The sequence below is a fragment of the Chaetodon trifascialis genome, chromosome 24 (genome assembly GCF_039877785.1).
Source record: "Chaetodon trifascialis isolate fChaTrf1 chromosome 24, fChaTrf1.hap1, whole genome shotgun sequence".
NCBI classification, from domain to species: Eukaryota; Metazoa; Chordata; class Actinopteri; order Chaetodontiformes; family Chaetodontidae; genus Chaetodon; species Chaetodon trifascialis.
This window is the reverse complement of record NC_092079.1, coordinates 8,268,303-8,286,156: the sequence shown is the minus strand read 5'-3', so window position 1 is coordinate 8,286,156 and position 17,854 is coordinate 8,268,303. Positions and strand designations below refer to the sequence as shown.

Here is a 17,854-nt window from a genome sequence, read left to right as displayed (position 1 = left end):
GATTTCGGCTGTGGTGCTCACAAAATTGAAATACCACATCCAGAAATTCAACAACAACCATCTCTTTCCAGTGACGGCATTCCAGTCAGTCTGGAAGACTTCGACCGTCCACAGCTGTCTTGGTGTCTTCGTGACAGTTCCTTCTGTCGAAAGTAGTTGCTTTGCAATTTAGCTTCAAAACATTACTCTCCCTAAAACCACAAATTGTTGTTTTTCCATTTCTCTTTGCAAACAAGGAAAGAGATACAAAGTGCAAATCAGTCAGCTCGAGAGGTGCTGGAAGGCGTATGTTTCCCTTTGGATTGAGCCATGACGGCTTCTGGTGTTTACGCGAGAGAAGGATTGATATCGATCCTCTTATCTCACTTGGAAAGATTTGCTGAACTATTCCTTTAAGCACGGTTGGACCAGTGTATGGTTGCATCCATGCTGTTCTGCTATTATAATCCACTGTCCAAAGGGCCTCTGAGTGGAGGAGAGTGGATGCATGTGTGCGTGGGGTCAGGAGGGGTACCAACAGACAAGTTACCGTGGTGATTAAGCTCCCCTTTCAAACCTGGTTCTCATCTAAAAGTGGGCCTTCTCTTTGAAACAGAGGATCTGGGCTTGTGTCAAGCCACCACGAGGGTCTCAGCACTCACTCAGAAACCCGCCGATGACAGTCACTGTAAGGAGATGAGAGGAGGACATCGACCAGCGAGACCCGGCTCTCCCACGGGAACCTGTGGAAGCTCCTCGCGGCCCCTAACATGGGCCCCCTAAAACTGAAGCCTCTTCCATCACCCTCCCCGAGCTTTCCAGCGAGGCCTTTGATGTCCTGGGATCTGGGCAGCCGTGGACATGGAGGCCTGTCATCCTGCGGGGGAGGGGGTGAACTTGCAAAGTTAGCCACCAATGGAGGGATGGAGAAAGACGGACCTGAAGAGGAAGGTGTAACAGTTAACATCATCATTGTGAGCATGTTAGCATGCTGATCTTAGCATTTAGCTGCCACTGTGCACAAGTGCAGCCTAACAGAGCAGCTGGCATTAGTCTTGTGTGAAGATCTTAAAGTATTTTGACTTTCAATCAATTTCAAGGCAACAAGCACAGAAAGAGACACAGGTTGGGACATAATACGTAGAAACAGTGATGGGAGACAGATAGAGTCCAGGGGAATTTCAAAGGTTTCACCGGTCAGGCTTGTAACACGGCTGAGATGAAGGGACAAGGACGCTGTTTGTTCTTCAATCCACTCTCTCATACCGAGTTACCGCGGCCCTCGTGGGAATCCCTTTCAGCCCATCACAGCCTGACTGTGGGATCGAAGGCACAGCTCAATCACTGAGCGGCAAACACAGCAGTGAACGTCAGCGCCTGGGAATACGGGTAAGGTCCCATTTTCTGAATACAATATTTTGCATGTGGAGATCGAAAGAAAGCAGCACTTCATCCATCACTGACACGCAAACCTGGCAAAATGAGCGTCGTCACTTGAAGCTAGACTCAGAAACGAAAAGACAGGTTCTTATTAATTGAATTTATTGGAAAAAAAAAAACAACTACACAAGACAATACAAAAGGATCTTGTAAATGAAATGTCATGTAGTGAACTGTAAAGTTTCAGTACTCCCATACAAAATGAGGACGTTTAGTTTAGTATTAAAAGAGACTGTACCTCTTAAAAACTATCTTTAAAGTATAATTTAATTAATATTTTAAACTTCCCTGCACCAGAGCCAAATGAATATTACAGAGCATTTCACAAAATCAATTAAAAAATGCTTTTAAAGCAAAGAAAAATGATCCATGGTGAAAAGTCACCATGAAGTAAATCTCATGCAGAAGTGCTCCACGTTGTGCGTTTCTGTCTGATGAATCTCTTTCACCCTCTAGTGGTTGGACTTCGCTACTGAAGGAGCAGCAGCGTTCAAGGCCGGCCCCGTCACATGTGCTCTGGGTGGTTCTGCAGGCAGGTGATGAACTCTTTCACTTCTTTGCCCTCAAAGCAGATCTGGTAGACCGCAGAGAACAACGGGAACCTGCGGAAGTCGATCAAGCACAGTCACAGTGTTTTAACTGCACTTCCCTCATCGCTGCAAATATCAGTAATGCATTAATTCGATTCGACTCACTTGTTGACCATGTCCCTCTTTTGTAGGAGCTTGTAGACCTCAGCTGAGGTCTGTGGACCCTGCAGCTTCTGCCCGTTCAGCATTTCTGCCTCCAGCTCAGCGATGGACTGGAGAGACACACAAACGGAGACTGTTTCAATGTTGTTCGGTCCCATCTTCATTTCCTCCTCAGGTTGTCGTTAAAGGAGTGCGCCATGCCTTTGGGCCACAGAAGGTGTTTCTATGGCTGTGAAGCTACTGGATTTATGCATTTTATTGACTCTATTTTTTTTTACTTTATCTTATTATACAGTTGAATGGGTTTTATTTTCCATCGTATTTTTACTGCTATGCTCAAGTGGATTTTATTCTCAATCTTATTTTACATTCATTTTCTCTCCCTGCTTTTATGTTCATTGTATGTCTTCTTTATGTGAAGCACTTGGTGCATGTGATTTCTTTGCTGTAAAGCACCCTGAGCTGCATTTCTTGGTGTTAAGCAAAAAAGGTTTATTCTTACTATCATCATTCTTATTATTAATGCATGACCTCTACAATATACATTAAAGGTGGCTGATGTACAGTAGTATCACAAATTACTGATATGCTGTTGTAACTTAAGTATTCTGATATAGTAAAAAGGGAGTTTGTGATGGGCAGTTTCCGAAAAGCGCAAAGACTAACAGTGCACCTTCCTGCCCGACTCACCTTGGACGATTTGGCAAAGGCCTCGGCCACTTTGCGGTTCCGTCCTCCATAGCAGGTGGTGATGAGGTCGGCCACGCCGCAGCTTTCCAGGAAAGTGGTGGAGCTCACGTTGCCCTTGCAGAACAACTTGGCGAAGGCGACCATTTCCATCAGGCCCAGCCTGATCACCGCCGCCTTGGTGTTGTCGCCGAAACCGAGGCCGTCGCAGAATCCGGCACCTACAGCCACAATATTCTGGCATGCAACATTTTGCTTGATTAACACACTGAGGGAAGTTTCTAAATCCGGACCCTCTTTTCGTATTGAGGAATAACTACTTAATATGCACAATATGTGGCTGTTTCTACCTTCAGAGCTCCACACAGCTCCACCGTGTCGCTCTCCTGCACGACATTGATGCGGAAGTTGGGAGTTTGCAGCAGTTCTTTGAAGATGGCGCCGTTTGCCTCGTTTTTCGATCCTGCATTGAACAGGGTTTATTGCAAAGAAAAAGACAGGAACAGAACATCACTAAACACTCATAAAACGCAGAAGTAACGCTGTGCTTTTTTTGTCAGTGTCTGACCACCACACCGCATCCTCTTTTCAAGCAACACCAGCAAAACATTCGTGCGGCTGAATGCTAAAATAACTTGATGACAATAATGAAAGAAACAGCGTCTCACCGATGGTGGTTTCACAGAACTTCTCATCTGCCACCTCGCTGGCGATGTTGGCCCCCATTAGGACGCTGACCTCGATCTCTAGTTTCTCTCGGATGATGTCTGAGATGAGCTTCAGTCCATCCGGTCCCTCATCGATACCCTGGATGACAATAATAATAATAAGAAGAAGAAGTTCTGCCCTGTACACAGTGCAATAACCTCTGGTCTGGATGTAATGGTTGTGGATACTTAATGTTTCACTGTGGTGACTGTCTGTATATTACTCAACTACAACATCCCGTGATATCATGGCGACAGTACAATAAGAACCAAGGTCAGGCGATCCCCATTTCCCCTTTTTGCTGTGAGGAAATCTGGCACAAAGAACAATGACAGGGTCTCACTTTGATGAGCGATATCCCGATGGTTCCCTCCGAGATGTGAGGTTTCATGTCATCACAGAGTTTGCTGATGAACTGGTGTGGGATCACAAAGACGAGGATCTTGGCTCCTTTGACGGCTTCTGTGACGTCCGGAATGGCGACCTCATGAGGTGTGAACAACAAAGTTAGTGCTTAAGCGGCGTCAGAGAAGAGAGAACCAATATATGGAACATGGGTATGTCAACAAACAGGGCTGGGTTATACGTCTTTCTGTCTATTTAACTTTCTACTTTGGAGGAGATTGCTCTATATAAATCCCTTGAGGCACGTCATGTTGGATCCCATGCAATTTGTTTATATAATTAACATCCTTATCATCAAAACATTTTACACAAATGCAGAGACGATCCAGGTAATAAACATACACGACAAAAAAAAAAAAAACTAAATGCACAAAAGTAGGATAATGCCAGAGTCAATTTAAAAAAAATCTTTAAAAAAAAACTGCCTTCACTGATATTTACCAATTATGGTAAAAAAAGAAATTCAACACAAGCAAAAACCTGATTGTACAGAAGCTTTTTGGAAAATATCTCAACATGACAACGTGTTTCGTGTCACGAAGTTCAAGGTGTGTAAGAAATAATTACTTTGAAACACTAAATCTCTTATGTAGACTAGTTACTATTGTGCAATGTCATGGTTAATAGCGAAAAAAGAGTTCCCAGGCTGCTATGACACTGACTATTTCCTGCCATTGCACGGGTTTTTCCTTGATAGTGACAGGATGTAGCTGAGGTGAACAGACTCTTGCATCAGTGTGATTTGGCAAAGATTTTAAGAAATTACCCAGCAAAGGATAAACTTTATGACATATGGGTCAAAGTTCAGCTATCTCGTCATTGTAAAGTCTCACTGTGCAGTCAGGATGGAGATTTGTTCCAGGATTGCAGCGAATTGCATCACCTTTTGACACAAAATGGGCTGTTTCATTAAAACATAATGGGGCACTCACCACATTCCTGGGCAGCTTGTGACCTGGCAGGTATTTGACGTTTTCATGCTCAGTGTTAATGATCTCCGTCAGCTTCCTCCCATCGATCATTTCTTCGTAAACCCACATGTTCACCATGGGGTCGAACCGGTTGGATGCTTTGACATTGTGCCCGATTATTTTGGCAATGGAGGAGCCCCTGGAGAAGACAAGGGACAGACAGTCAGTGGTATCTCATTCAGACCAAACCAACACCACAAAGACCGCTAACAAACTAAAGATCCAGACTGCAATGACTCATAAGAACATGAGAAGCTAAAAAACAAGCACTAGTTTGCATTTTACTTCATTGTCAGGTTTATATTTGCAGGGAAATTGGGAAAGCAGTTTACAAATGAGACACATGCACCCTGTAAAGAATAATATCATGAGGCAACGGGAGATAAAACTTCCATAAAATCTCCAAAGCTCATTAATAGTCAGTAGGACTCTGAGGCATCAGAATAATGAGACTTGCCTCTTTTGTATTTGAGTTTGTTGCAGCTTGTCGCCTGATCCTTCAGGCAGGCCTTTAACATGTGGACCGGTATCAAAAGGGAAGCGGGCGTTTTAATTTTCCTCTACTTGCCATACATCGTAAGCTGCACTGCAAGATCTACGTGTTGATCTTATGGGTGTAAATCTGCCATCAAATCCCGCATCCAGTTAAGCGCCGATTGCCATTACACACGCAAAAAAGCATTGTTTTTTTTTTCTGAGATGCATCTAAAAGAGAAATGACAGCTTACCAGTTTCCAGATCCGACGATGCAGACTTTCTTTGCAGGCATTTTTAAAGTGGTAAATCCTGATGTTCGGCTGAACTGGCGACCCTGTTGCTCTTTTCTTCCACTGTCTCTTATAACTTCCTCATACGCCCGATAGATATCTGCCATCCATCCACTCCTCCCCTCGCCGGCCATGGCTACACCCCTCGCCACAGCGGAGCCATGGTAATAACACAGCCGCCTACACACATTAAGAACATTTGCCTTTAACATGTTCACACGTTGCCTGATATAAGGCTTATAATTCACTACTGGGTTGGCTTCATGGCGCTTAGTGGACACAGTGAGTGTACAAAGAAGAAAGGAATACCTCACGTGCAAGGCACTAATGTTTTAACAGCCATTTATTATCAATTATTGATCAGAAATAAAGGAAGGCGGCCATCACAATCTTATCGTGCCCTACCGACGTAAAGCCAGACAGCGTATTAGATGTCACTTCCGGTTAAGATGTTTTTCCAAATAATGGTCCTGCTGAAGAACGCAATAGTGATATATCTGCTCGTACACGTAGCTACCGAAGAAGACAAACAAATAAACATGAAAATACACAAATAATTTGCAGGCAATTTACCATGTGTCAAAAATATTTTTAGCATTTTTTAAATTTAACTAAACTAAAATAACTAAACTAAAATTATTTTCTTTTGTGTGCAAAGGTCAGAAAAAAGAAACTAAAAAAATCGATTTGTTGCTTACACCCATGCGAATACAATGAAAACAATTCTCAACTTCCGGTTGATTTTTAGTTTTCGACAGCACCGTACGCTATTTGGCTCCACACTTGCTGATGACCACATCCGGTCTCAGAAAATGAAAAAACGGACATTTTTTCGTTTCTGTCTCTTACTGGTTTTATTTTTTGTTATTCCAAATAGAAATGAAAATCAAAGCATCTTTAAAAAATCGTATATCCGTTTTTGATGATGAAAAGGAAAAACGCCTGTATTTCAATTTTAATTTTTGTATTTTAAAACGAAAATCAAATAACCACTCGTTTTTTTGTTTTTTAATACCCGTTTCAGAAGGAAAAATCCAATTGCCAAAATATACACGGACCGGTGAGTTTCTCTTGCTATTTTAATTTATTCTCTATTTTAATTTCTGTGACGAGTCTCCTCCCGGAAGTCTTCGCCTTTGAGTTAGTCACATGACTGATTTCCTGCCAAAGCAGTAAATATCAGGCGACCTAGCAGGCGCAAGGCTACCTGGCTACTCCCTCTTTCAGCAGAAAAGACAATGTTTTATCAGCCGTTATTTAACGTGGCCAGCTAACAGTCCTGCGTCTGTCGGGTGTGTGCTGCGTTTCGATTAAGCGATGAACCGACAGCTTCACTTTGTGTTATAAGGGAGGCTCGTTCGCTTTCAGAAATCTGTGCTAGCTTGACAGGTTATCTTAAGGCTAGCAAGCCGAGTTAGCGTCTAAAAGGGGGCTTCGCTGCCAGTGACTATGCAAGGAGAAACCACGGCTATACGAATAACGGAAAACGAAGGGAAGCTGGATGTATTTCCCCAGAACAGGACCCCGAGCTCGGGGAGAGCAAGTGCCAAAAGCTGGCAGTACAGGTAGGTGGTTGTTAACCTTGCTAACGCCCATATATTTAAGCTAGTTTACTGATTCAAGGCGGATTTTGTGTACATAGTCAAAGAGGCGCCGGCAGCATAATCGTGATCTAATCTATTATGTTCTGTTTCTGAAATGATTGAGCAATTTTTATAAGCAAATTTGCCTCCTAATCAGACAGGGAACGATTTAACCCCATTGCCCAATAAGCATGTCTGTCATTAAGCAATGCTCTCATTGATTTGTGCAATATGTTTGTGTGTAGTCAGTCTAAGTGTGTTAACAAGCTTTCTTTATCTCCTTTTACTTGATAACCTCTCATGCCAGTGACCACATGGAGAATATTGATGGCTACTTGATGAAGTACACCAACCTTGTAACAGGATGGCAATACAGGTGAGTTTTAATCTGTATACCTGTGATTAATACAGTGCCAAAGCTAAAATGCATGGTGTCCCAATCAAGGGTAAGAACAAAGAATTCACCAGCCTCTTTCAGCCAAGTTCGTTATTGTAATCCCGTCTAATCCAATTCAAGTAATGCCTTGGTGGTTCGTTGTGGTGAAGGACACTGATGTGGGGGCTGTTGTTTCCAGGTTCTTTGTTTTAAACAATGAGGCCGGCCTGCTGGAGTACTTTGTCAACGAGCAGTCACGGCCCCAGAAGCCCCGTGGCATGCTCCCCCTGGCAGGGGCCGTCATCTCCCCCAGTGACGAGGACTCGCACACCTTCACTGTCAACGCCATCAGCGGGGAGCAGTACAAGCTCAGGGGTGGGTACCTGAAGACACACGCTGACTTCTTTACATTAATGTGCAGCAGGCGTGCGTGTACAGGAAGGTATTTCAGGCTCTTCTGCTCATCCCTCGGACCACAATGCATCATGCTGACATGATGTAGTCTGTGTTCCTCTCTGAGCTTTCATTCCCAGGAACAGAGCTTTTCTCCTTATCGTTACTTCTCAGCTCTGTTTTTACCTCCAGGCCTCCTGTCGTCACCATCCATCAGGTTCATGCAGTATTGATCTGGATTTTTTCCATTATCCACTGCCAGTGATGCGGCGGCATACGGGAATCGCTGCTCAGTAAGACCATCCTAGACTAACCGTAACACAGATTTGCTCATTTGTTTTTCTTTTGTGCTTGTTTCTCAGCCACTGATGCCAAAGAGAGACAGCACTGGGTGAGCAGACTGCAGATCTGCACACAGCACCACACAGAGGCCATGGGAAAGGTAAGGTGGTGTGTGCTTGGTGTGCATCTTGTCGTGTTTGAGGTACACGTTGATGTTTGCAAGGATCGCTCACACCTTACTCTCTGCACGCAAGTGTGATACCCCCTAAAGGTCTGCTGCACTGCACTGTACGTGTTACGACTGACATAAAAAATATGCGGATGTTAGCTGGACCGTCTTCAGCTTCCTGTTTTCCTTCCTCATATGCCAAAGGAGCCGTGGAATAAAGCCAGCAGCAGCGCGAAGCTCTGTAGAGCTGTGAAATATTAATGTTTATGTAAAAATGGATCAGGTTTTACCCAGTGTGCAAGCACTGTAATCAATAGTATTGATCTGGATATTGATCTGCAGACAACTGTAGTGCCCACACTCGGTTTTAATGGTCCTGAGATAGAAGAGAAGGGAAAACACAGAAGTCTCCAAGGCTCTCTTTTTAGCAGTGGTTAGAAATAGTCAGGAGATAAATGTGAGAAATTTAATTCGAAAATGACTAAATGACACCAGTCACCCAGGGAGATTCACCTTAAGCCGGGCTCAGACTACAGGAGTTTTGGGCTGATTTGCCCAGTTTACCCCTCCTGACAATCAAAGCATAAATCTTGTCTGGGACCTGGTCGGTTTCGATGTTCAGCCCGGATTTTCTGGTAATGTGAGCATTACAGATCCAGTCTTAAACCTCCCAAACTGCTCACAGACTCATCGGGGTCACCCTGATAATTTCAAACAGGTCTGATATTTTGGTGTTAAAATGCGTCAGCACTTTTTCAGAATGGGCCACAAAAGCCAATGGGAGCGACAAAGTGGGACAAGATAAGATTAGACTTTATTGATCCCACACCCGAAGTTGTTACAGCCATGAAGTAGTACAAAAAGCAAAAACAGTGTCACAGAAGGGTCAAAATGAAAAGTATACAGGATACAGAATAGAAAAACAACTATATGTACATTATGTACAGATTATAATGGCATAAAAATCCTACTGCCCATAAAAATACTATTGCCAATATTCTACTGCTGTCATATGTTGTATCGTACTTGAGAAATACTGTTGCATAGAAAGGACCTTGATTTTCACGAGTCTATGTACACACACAAGAGATACACAGACACGGTGTTGCCAAACAACAGTCAATATTCTAGCACATGAGGCTCATTCAGACTCGTTTAGGCCTCAGACATAAGCTTAGTGAGTTATATTCTAACAGCAGCTAATGTTTCTGCATTGCACAGAGTAATCCCCCACCCAAGTCCAGGAGCTACTCCATGGCGTCTCAAGGCAGTGGCAGCTCCCCCATGTCCCTGCGCCGGCCCAGCCAAAACCCTGCCACCTTATTCGGCTGGTCGCAGGTCCACAAGGGCTCATCACTCTACTCCAGCAAGAGGTCCCTGCTGCCGGACCACCTGCTGGATGCCAGAGAGGTACAGCAATGCAGAGATACGCTGATATTAACATATCATTGACATGTCAGGACCAGCAATTGAGTGCGCTGCTATGTGCTAGTAAAATAAAACGGCTAAAATATTATTTAGAATGATGATGAAAAACAGTAACGTTGGTCGTAGGGGTCTTGATATCACGCTCACTCCAGTGAACATGCAGCAGAGGACAAGATGGACACAAGCAAAATTAGATTAAGGACATTCTGCCAAGTTTTTAGTCTGCTGTTTGGCAGAAATGTGGGTTAATCAAGAAAATCTGCCTCTGATCCATCTGAAATGCTGTTAGATTTTGATCTGCATCTGTTACGCAACCAGCCCATTCAGCATAGATGCACACAAGCATACAGAGGGAACACAAGAACTGACTAAGGGGCACATATTTATTCATCAAGGATACACTCTACAGGACAGATAATCTGTTGTTATTGTAGTTTACAAATTCTACAAAAGTTACATCAGATGAGCCATGAATATTAAAGTGGGTCGTCGTAACGTGTGGAAAAAAATTTGACAAGCAGGACAGAAACAAGGTTCTCTGCTCACGACGCTATGTTTCATGAATGTTTAAACATGAGGACAATGTTTCTTCTGAGAAGTACAAGCAACAGTATGTTCTGACAAGACACGCAGAGGTAAATGTAAAATATTTAAGACTTAGTTTATAGTCAGGCTTTGGTTGGTCTGCCTCACTTTGGCCCATTTGGGTGATGCAGATTGTCCACAAGAGGGTGCTGTGGTCTCTCTCTGCTGTGGGTGCTGTGGGACAGACAGACAGTCATACCACTGACTGTCTGTCCCTTGTCTTCTCCAGGGGCTCCTCCATTGCCAAAATAATCGGGCACAATGTCAAAGCATCCAACCGGTTCGACCCCATGGTGAACATGTGGGTTTACGAAGAAATGATCGATGGGAGGAAGCTGACGGTCAGCTCAGCACAGTTTGGGTCAATCGAGCATTGTATTGTCGCTGTTCTTTGTGGATTTGGGGATGTTTTTTTAGTGAAATGTTTGAAGAGATTTGAGGCTATAGGGCTTCAAACACAGTGACACCTAGTGGCTTGTGAAAGCACACCCACACCTTGCTTTTTTCCACTGTTTTAGTCAGTTATGTGTCCAAGAGGCCTGCATGTTATTAAGCATAGATATATAACCAAAGCGCCCTCATGATCCCCCTCCAGATGATGAGCCAGGCCCAGGGCCAGCACAGAGACCTGATCCAGAGCATCGAGGGCCTGCCTGCAGCCCCCGGCCTTTCTCCTCTAGACCAGGACCTGCTCATGCTCAAGGCCACTTCTATGGCCACCATGAACTGCCTCAACGAGTGCCTGCACATCCTGCACCTGCAGCAAGTGGCCAGGCAGAGAGGCTCCCTGGGAGGTCAGTGGAGGGGGGAGTGATGAGTATATTGTGTTTTTAATATGGTGATTGTTGTTTCCTGCTTTTCTAGATTTGTTTGTGTACTCACAAATTATTCAGCTGTCAAGAAATGTCCAGCTACTTGCAGTCCTGATAACGAATCATAGTCTTGCATATGCAGGCCTGCACCCAGCGTAACAGTTTGCGTCGGCTGGACACTGGAATTATTTTGCATTATTAATAAGGTACCCTACCTATTCTTACCACCTGTCTCAAAGGTAATGCGATCTCAGGTGGTTAAAGTATCCATCTGTAACACTTTGAGGACAGAATACAGCTGGAAATCAGCTTCATATTGAAAAACATACAGTACCGTTTCAAAGAGAAGTGTCCTGACTCGCTGATGTCTCCGCCTTTTCTATTTAGGATGATTTGAAACGGGAAAACGTCGAGCTAGTGTCCCACTTTTTCACAGCAGATCTCATTACTCGATGTATATTTCATTAGGCCAGAGTCATCGCGACAGCCAATCGGATTAAGTTGTCCGACGACGCACAAGGTGAATTTGAATGAGATCGGCCCACCTCTAAACATGCATAAAAAAATGTGCTCGCCACACCGAGAGGGTTGAACCAATCAGAGAGTGGGCATGTTTCCTGTTGGCGGGGCCAAAGTATCCTGATACTCGGGTTGTCGGAGGAGTTGGGTTACGCTCTTTTGGTGTAGGGGAGCTGGCTATGGAATTGCCATCTGTCCAGTCAGCAGCCAGGCAGTTGTGAGGTGTTGTGTGGCGAATGGTAGACCAAGTGTAGAGCTACAACAGTGTGCAGCTGTGAGAGTCTGGTGGACTTGGGAGGGAGGGGGGACAGCACTGTGAGCACCTCTAAACCTGTCGCCGTGCGCTCCCCGTCCATGGCAGGACCCACCATCGAGTGGCTAGAGCCCAAGCTGCCCGACATCCTGAAGAACGGCAGCAGCTCCCTGGGCAGCTTCGCGACAGGGGAGGGCCCGCTGGAGGGGAGCCACCTGGAGCTCAGCAGTCCCGAGTCCTGCAGCTTCTCTGGGGTAAGACCTAAGGAATGACACCCACACTCCCCCGGGAGGCAGCTAAGATCTGTTGGTTGTCAGGAAGTTGATTTGTCTTTGTTTATTTCACATAATGCTTTCTAATCCAACCATAAACCTTTCGGTTGGTCACTTTTCCTTCTTAGAAACTTGCAACAGAAACAGTCACTTACTTTCTGCCTGCGGAGACACGCAAGCAGGTTGTCGACTAAATCGCATCGCCCTCCCTTCCCTCTCTCAGGAGCAGGAAGATATCAGTGCAGAGGATGAGGCGGAGGACTACTTCACAGACAAGGAGGAAGACCTGGGCGCTGTGGAGGAGGAGCGCAGCGTCATCCTACACCTGCTGTCCCAGTTGAAGCTGGGCATGGACCTCACGCGGGTAGGTCGAGTTCCATGTTGTGCCAAGCAGCAGAACAGCCCCCCCCCCCCCCCCCCCCCCACCAGCTCTTCCCGCACTTTTTCACTCTTTCTGTCTTTTACTCGTTCAATAGGGTTTTCTGTGTCATTATGAGAGGATTATGTTGCATATTGGAAGTCAACTTGAAGTTACAGCTTGAAAATGTATAAAACTGGTCCAAGCTCATGAATCAGTGAACTGGTCTGGGATCAGGAGTCACTGTTAGGTCTGTTTTTCAGTGGCTAAAGTAAGCACTTCTTGCTTTCTAATTACTACTCCTGAACACACAAACACAAGAGTGGAGTCCTGCGCAGACATTCAATCTTGTCGTGTCAGTTTGTTTTCGTGTCTGGATATCCTCCTCTTGGGTTTCTGATTTATCGCAGTTAATCTGGTGGATCCACTGTCTGACCTCAGATGGAGATCTTGTAGACACTGTGACCCCGGGGTCACGGGTCTTCGTCATATCGTTGCTTGCGATGTGTTGCACTGTTCGATTTACTGATCCTAAATAATGTGTTAATGCACCTCCTCTCAGGTGGTCCTGCCCACCTTCATCCTGGAGAAGCGCTCTTTGCTGGAGATGTATGCCGACTTCATGTCCCACCCGGACCTCTTTGTGGCCATTACCGACGGCAGCAGCCCTGAAGACCGCATGGTCCGGTTCGTGGAGTACTACCTCACCTCCTTCCACGAGGGCCGCAAGGGCGCCATCGCCAAGAAGCCCTACAACCCCATCATCGGTGAGACCTTCCACTGCTCCTGGAAGGTACCCAGGAGACCAGAGGCCTCCAAAGAGCCCTCACAGGGAGGCCCCGACCAGGCTGCCTCACAGGACTCCTACCAAGTGCGCTTTGTGGCAGAGCAGGTGTCCCACCACCCCCCTGTGTCTGGCTTCTATGCTGAATGCCAGGAGAGGCGGATGTGTGTGAACACGCATGTGTGGACCAAGAGCAAGTTCATGGGGATGTCCATCGGAGTATCCATGATTGGCGAAGGTGAGCCGACACGGCCTCCAGACTGACACGCTGTGAAATCATGATGCATGAGTTAGATTCATTTCCTTTTAAGATGGTAAAGTAATGAGAGTAATTAGGGCAGAAAATGTAAATTACACCTGCTCCTCATGTGTCTGTCTTCATCTGTTTGTCTTTGCAGGTTGTCTCTATTTGCTGGAGCATGATGAAGAGTACACTTTCACACTGCCTTGTGCGTATGCACGCTCCATCCTCACTGTCCCTTGGGTGGAACTGGGCGGAAAAGTCAACATCGGCTGCGCCAAGTCTGGCTACTCGGCGGTCATCACCTTCCAGACGAAACCATTTTACGGTGGCAAATTACACAAGTGAGTTGATATTCCTGTTGTTGCTCTGCATCCTGCACCTCTGCAGCAACCACGACTTCTCTGATCTGTGTCCTTAATTTCCCTGTCCTGCAGGGTGACAGCAGAGGTGAAGCACAACAGCACCAACGCGGTGGTGTGTCGCGTGCAGGGCGAGTGGAACGGCGCCTTGGAGTTCAGCTACACCAGCGGAGAGACGAGGGTGGTCGACGTCACCAAGCTGCCTGTCACGAGGAAGAGCGTTCGGCCTGTTGAGAGGCAGGGACCGACGGAATCCAGGTCAGACCAGCGCAAGGTTTATTTTGTTGCAACAAGTCCAGCCATGCTGCTCTCACAGAGCACAAAGACGCCTCTGTGGTGTCTCACTCACACTTTCGCTGCGTTTCAGGCGCCTGTGGCAGCACGTGACAGAGTCTTTACGGGAGAAGGACATCGAAAAAGCCACGGAGCACAAGAGGCTGCTGGAGGAGAGGCAGAGGACGGAGGAGAGGCACCGCGCTGAGACTGAGACCGCTTGGAGGACCAGATACTTTGAAAGAGAGGTGAGCATGTGGAAGCACATTCAGGACAAGCAAAGCACACTGAAAAGTCACCTGCACTGACTCCAGATAAATTTTAAATCACCTTGAGCATTAATTCTGTCTCTGCTGGAGCGTCTCCGTTTCAGAGCGTTCTCAACTTACACCAAGCTACTTTAAATTTGCCAAGAATCTGGGTCATTTAAGCAGACAACGCTGTCATTAGGGATTTAAAACTGTTTCCCAGTTTTGGTGATGATCAAAAATAATATTTCCAATAATAAGTTGACCTCTTTTTCTCCTCCAGGGTGACGGTTGGGTTTATCACAAACCACTTTGGAAAAACTCTGTATTCAAATCCTAGTTTCTGCAGTCCGTATCTGGGATGTTGATATTGTAGATTCAGGAATGTGTGGGTGCGTGTGTGTGTGTGTGTGTGTGTGTGTGTGTGTGAGTGAGAGAGTGTGTGTGGCTGACGGTTATGAGAGCATGACCTGCACTGACATACAGATGAATGCAACACGGGGAGACGGACAGAGTGACTGAACTTGTTCTCAAATCTTGATGTTGTTCACGAAGCCTCCAAGTACAAGCTTTTGTACTGCTGATCCGTTTTTTTTTTGTTTTTGTTTTTTTTTTTATAATCCAATGTCAATGAAAACATATTCTTGTACAGGTAATGGTACTCTATTTACACAGCCTTAAGATAGTCTGATGAATGATGCTCTAGTTCTGCTGATCAACCTGGATATGGTTCCTCTTCTTTTAAACTGTGGTGTCACACTACGCTCAAGTGACTTTTGAGGAGTTTCTTCTTAAAATAATATCCAACATAAAAAGCGAAATAATTGGAATACTGCCTGATAAGTGTAATGCTGTGAAATTGTTGTAAATTGGATTTAGTGTACTGGAATGTAAAGTTGCTGTATATGATCTCCATCTATGTTCAAGCGCCTGAAAACTTTGCTTCAAATCGGAGTGTTTCTCGATAACGTTCAACATTTAACGACTAAATAAGCAGCCGTCAAACTAAGCAGTCGTCAGATTCTGTTGCTTGATCCTGATTGGTGCACAAAATAATGCGGCAAATGAGGTCGTGCCTCCATCAAACCTGCGAGGAGAGCAAAAAGCAAAGAGAAAAAATGCAGATATGTCCATGTTCATGTCAGAACCCATCGCTCTTAATAAGAAGCTCATTGACAAAATGTGTTTTCAGGCTTTTTAAACCCAAAAACAGTCGACCGCACTTCCACATTTCCTCTGTCATTGAGTACATTTACATGCACACAAAACTGATCTCCTTGTGTAAAATTAGTGGGACTCTGACTGTGTGTCGCCTCAATCTGGTTAATATCTGGTGAAATGTGTGCATGCAGATATACTTAATTAACCTCTAAATTCTCATGTATTTAATTGTGTTTTATCGATAGTGTGTTGAAGTCACGCTGCTTGAATGGCATGTCGTAGACTAGCTGACAAATAACCCAATTTTTAACAAACGACGAGTGCATCGAAAAACCGCTCCCCCACCCCCATGCATGACAGCGAAGTCTCCGTTCCCACAAGTTGCAGCAATTACTCGATTCTTGTGTCTGCATTACTTAAATTTCGAAATGTCATAAAAGCTTTTAACCAAATTTGCTTGTTTTGTAATGCAAATAAATATTATTTTTGTTGAATGCGTGTTCATCCCTTATCTTGTGCTTTAGTTGCTCTTATTTTTAGTCACTTTCTATATAGACAGTAACATTTCTTGCTCCCTTTCCACCTTGAAGTGATCTCAATCAATTATACTCTGATGTCCATCTCCCCACCACCTAAACCTCACAGGTCCTGGTCTCTGCAGAAAGAGGAAACCCACCCCGCCATTGATAAGCTACTCCCTTCATGTCTCGGTGCCTTATGCAAACTCTTTCTGTGCGTGTCTTCCAGCATTTCCATTCGTTATTCTGACTGATGCAATGGCGTGTGTATCATTTGTGTGTGCATGTGGTTTCTTTTTAAGAATCAGTGCTTGATGTTCAGTTGGCGAAGCACTTTTATTCTAGGTTTTGACATTTTCTTGGTTTTGGAATTCTACTGGTTGTCTTGCTGACCTATGAAATGCACTGACATTGAAGGAAACCTGATGTTGTAGAAGAATGGACGTGTGATAATAAAATAAATTGCGTATCAGCTGTGTGTCAGAATTGTTTGAAAGACAACGACTTATTCTTAGTGATGACATCAGCTTAGATTATTTATTTTGGTGGAACAGTATCCTGTTTTTAATGCTGATTTCCAGGAAATAAACATTTTTTTTTGCTGTTTTTTTTAAACACCCATTCAGGAACACTTGTTTTGCTTTGACTCGTTCCAAACACAGTTGTTGCAGCCCCCTTTTCTTCCTATTTGGGATGTTATGTTATTCCTACAGTAAGCCAAACAAACACAGAGGCTGACATCCCTTCCGCACGACTTCGCTCAGGTCGAGCGAAAAGTTCGTGCTTGTGTCGCGGGCTCATTGTGATTCATGGATGGAGAGGTAAAGTGGAGTTTCTGGCGTGTTACGAGGTGAGTGACAGGCTGAACGGACGCTAATGCTCTGGCATATGGTGCTAACTAGCTTAATGCTAACGTGTACGTTTGGTAACGTTAGCCAACGTCCAGTTTTAGGGCGATAAACAGACGACTCACTCGCTGGTAACAAGTGAAAAGACTCGCGAACAGCATCAGGAAGGAAAAAATATACCTGGCGAAATAAAATTAAATAGAAAAGCAAATAAGTACATAATATGCCTCTTTGTATTCGTACCTAATGTTAAATACAGTACTTGAATAAATGGTTTCACCACTGAGACGAGTTAAAATAAAAGTAGCCACCAGAGGGCGCCTGTCCCACAGTATCAGTGTGTAAATTGAATCGATACGAGAGGTCTTGAGTAGAAATGACGTTTTCTACAGGAATGAATGGAAAGTGTGATCCAAGAAAGGCCACTAATAACTAAAGTTGTTGGATAAATGCAGTGGTACAGAAGTACAGAATTTGGCTCAATGAATTTGTGCTGACTGTGAAATGGGACGAAAAAATGTTAAAAATAAAAAAATAGCCACCAGAGGGCGCCTTTCTCCCAGCACCAGTGTGTAAATTTATTTAATTCACAGGTGGCGTTGATTGACGTTCTACAGCTGTAATTAAAGTTGTTGGATAAATATAGTGGAGTAAAAAAGTACGGAATTTTCTTCTATGAATTTGTGAGTGAGAGGTATGAAATGTAAGCTGAAAAGTCACTAGGATCTAAAGTTGTTGGA

General features: G+C 44.6%; 2 protein-coding genes across 2 annotated transcripts; one reads left to right on the top strand and one right to left on the bottom strand.

The window, feature by feature from the left end:
- Positions 1-1,668: 1,668 nt before the first annotated feature.
- LOC139327713 (glycerol-3-phosphate dehydrogenase 1-like protein) lies at positions 1,669-6,078 on the bottom strand. Its single transcript, XM_070957641.1, has 8 exons — positions 5,611-6,078; positions 4,844-5,021; positions 3,850-3,990; positions 3,467-3,605; positions 3,149-3,261; positions 2,802-3,035; positions 2,115-2,221; positions 1,669-2,021 (listed from the first exon to the last, which is right to left on the bottom strand). The coding sequence occupies exons 1-8, from the start codon at positions 5,859-5,861 to the stop codon at positions 1,925-1,927; spliced, it is 1,260 nt and encodes a 419-aa protein (XP_070813742.1). The 5' UTR covers positions 5,862-6,078; the 3' UTR covers positions 1,669-1,924.
- A 718-nt stretch (positions 6,079-6,796) lies between these two features.
- Positions 6,797-16,738, top strand: osbpl11 (oxysterol binding protein-like 11). Its single transcript, XM_070957754.1, has 13 exons — positions 6,797-7,214; positions 7,540-7,608; positions 7,808-7,983; positions 8,364-8,443; positions 9,674-9,862; positions 11,061-11,259; positions 12,158-12,303; positions 12,545-12,685; positions 13,242-13,701; positions 13,862-14,048; positions 14,142-14,324; positions 14,434-14,587; positions 14,871-16,738. Exons 1-13 carry the CDS (start codon positions 7,099-7,101, stop codon positions 14,925-14,927), a joined length of 2,157 nt encoding a protein of 718 aa, XP_070813855.1. The 5' UTR covers positions 6,797-7,098; the 3' UTR covers positions 14,928-16,738.
- Positions 16,739-17,854: the final 1,116 nt, after the last annotated feature.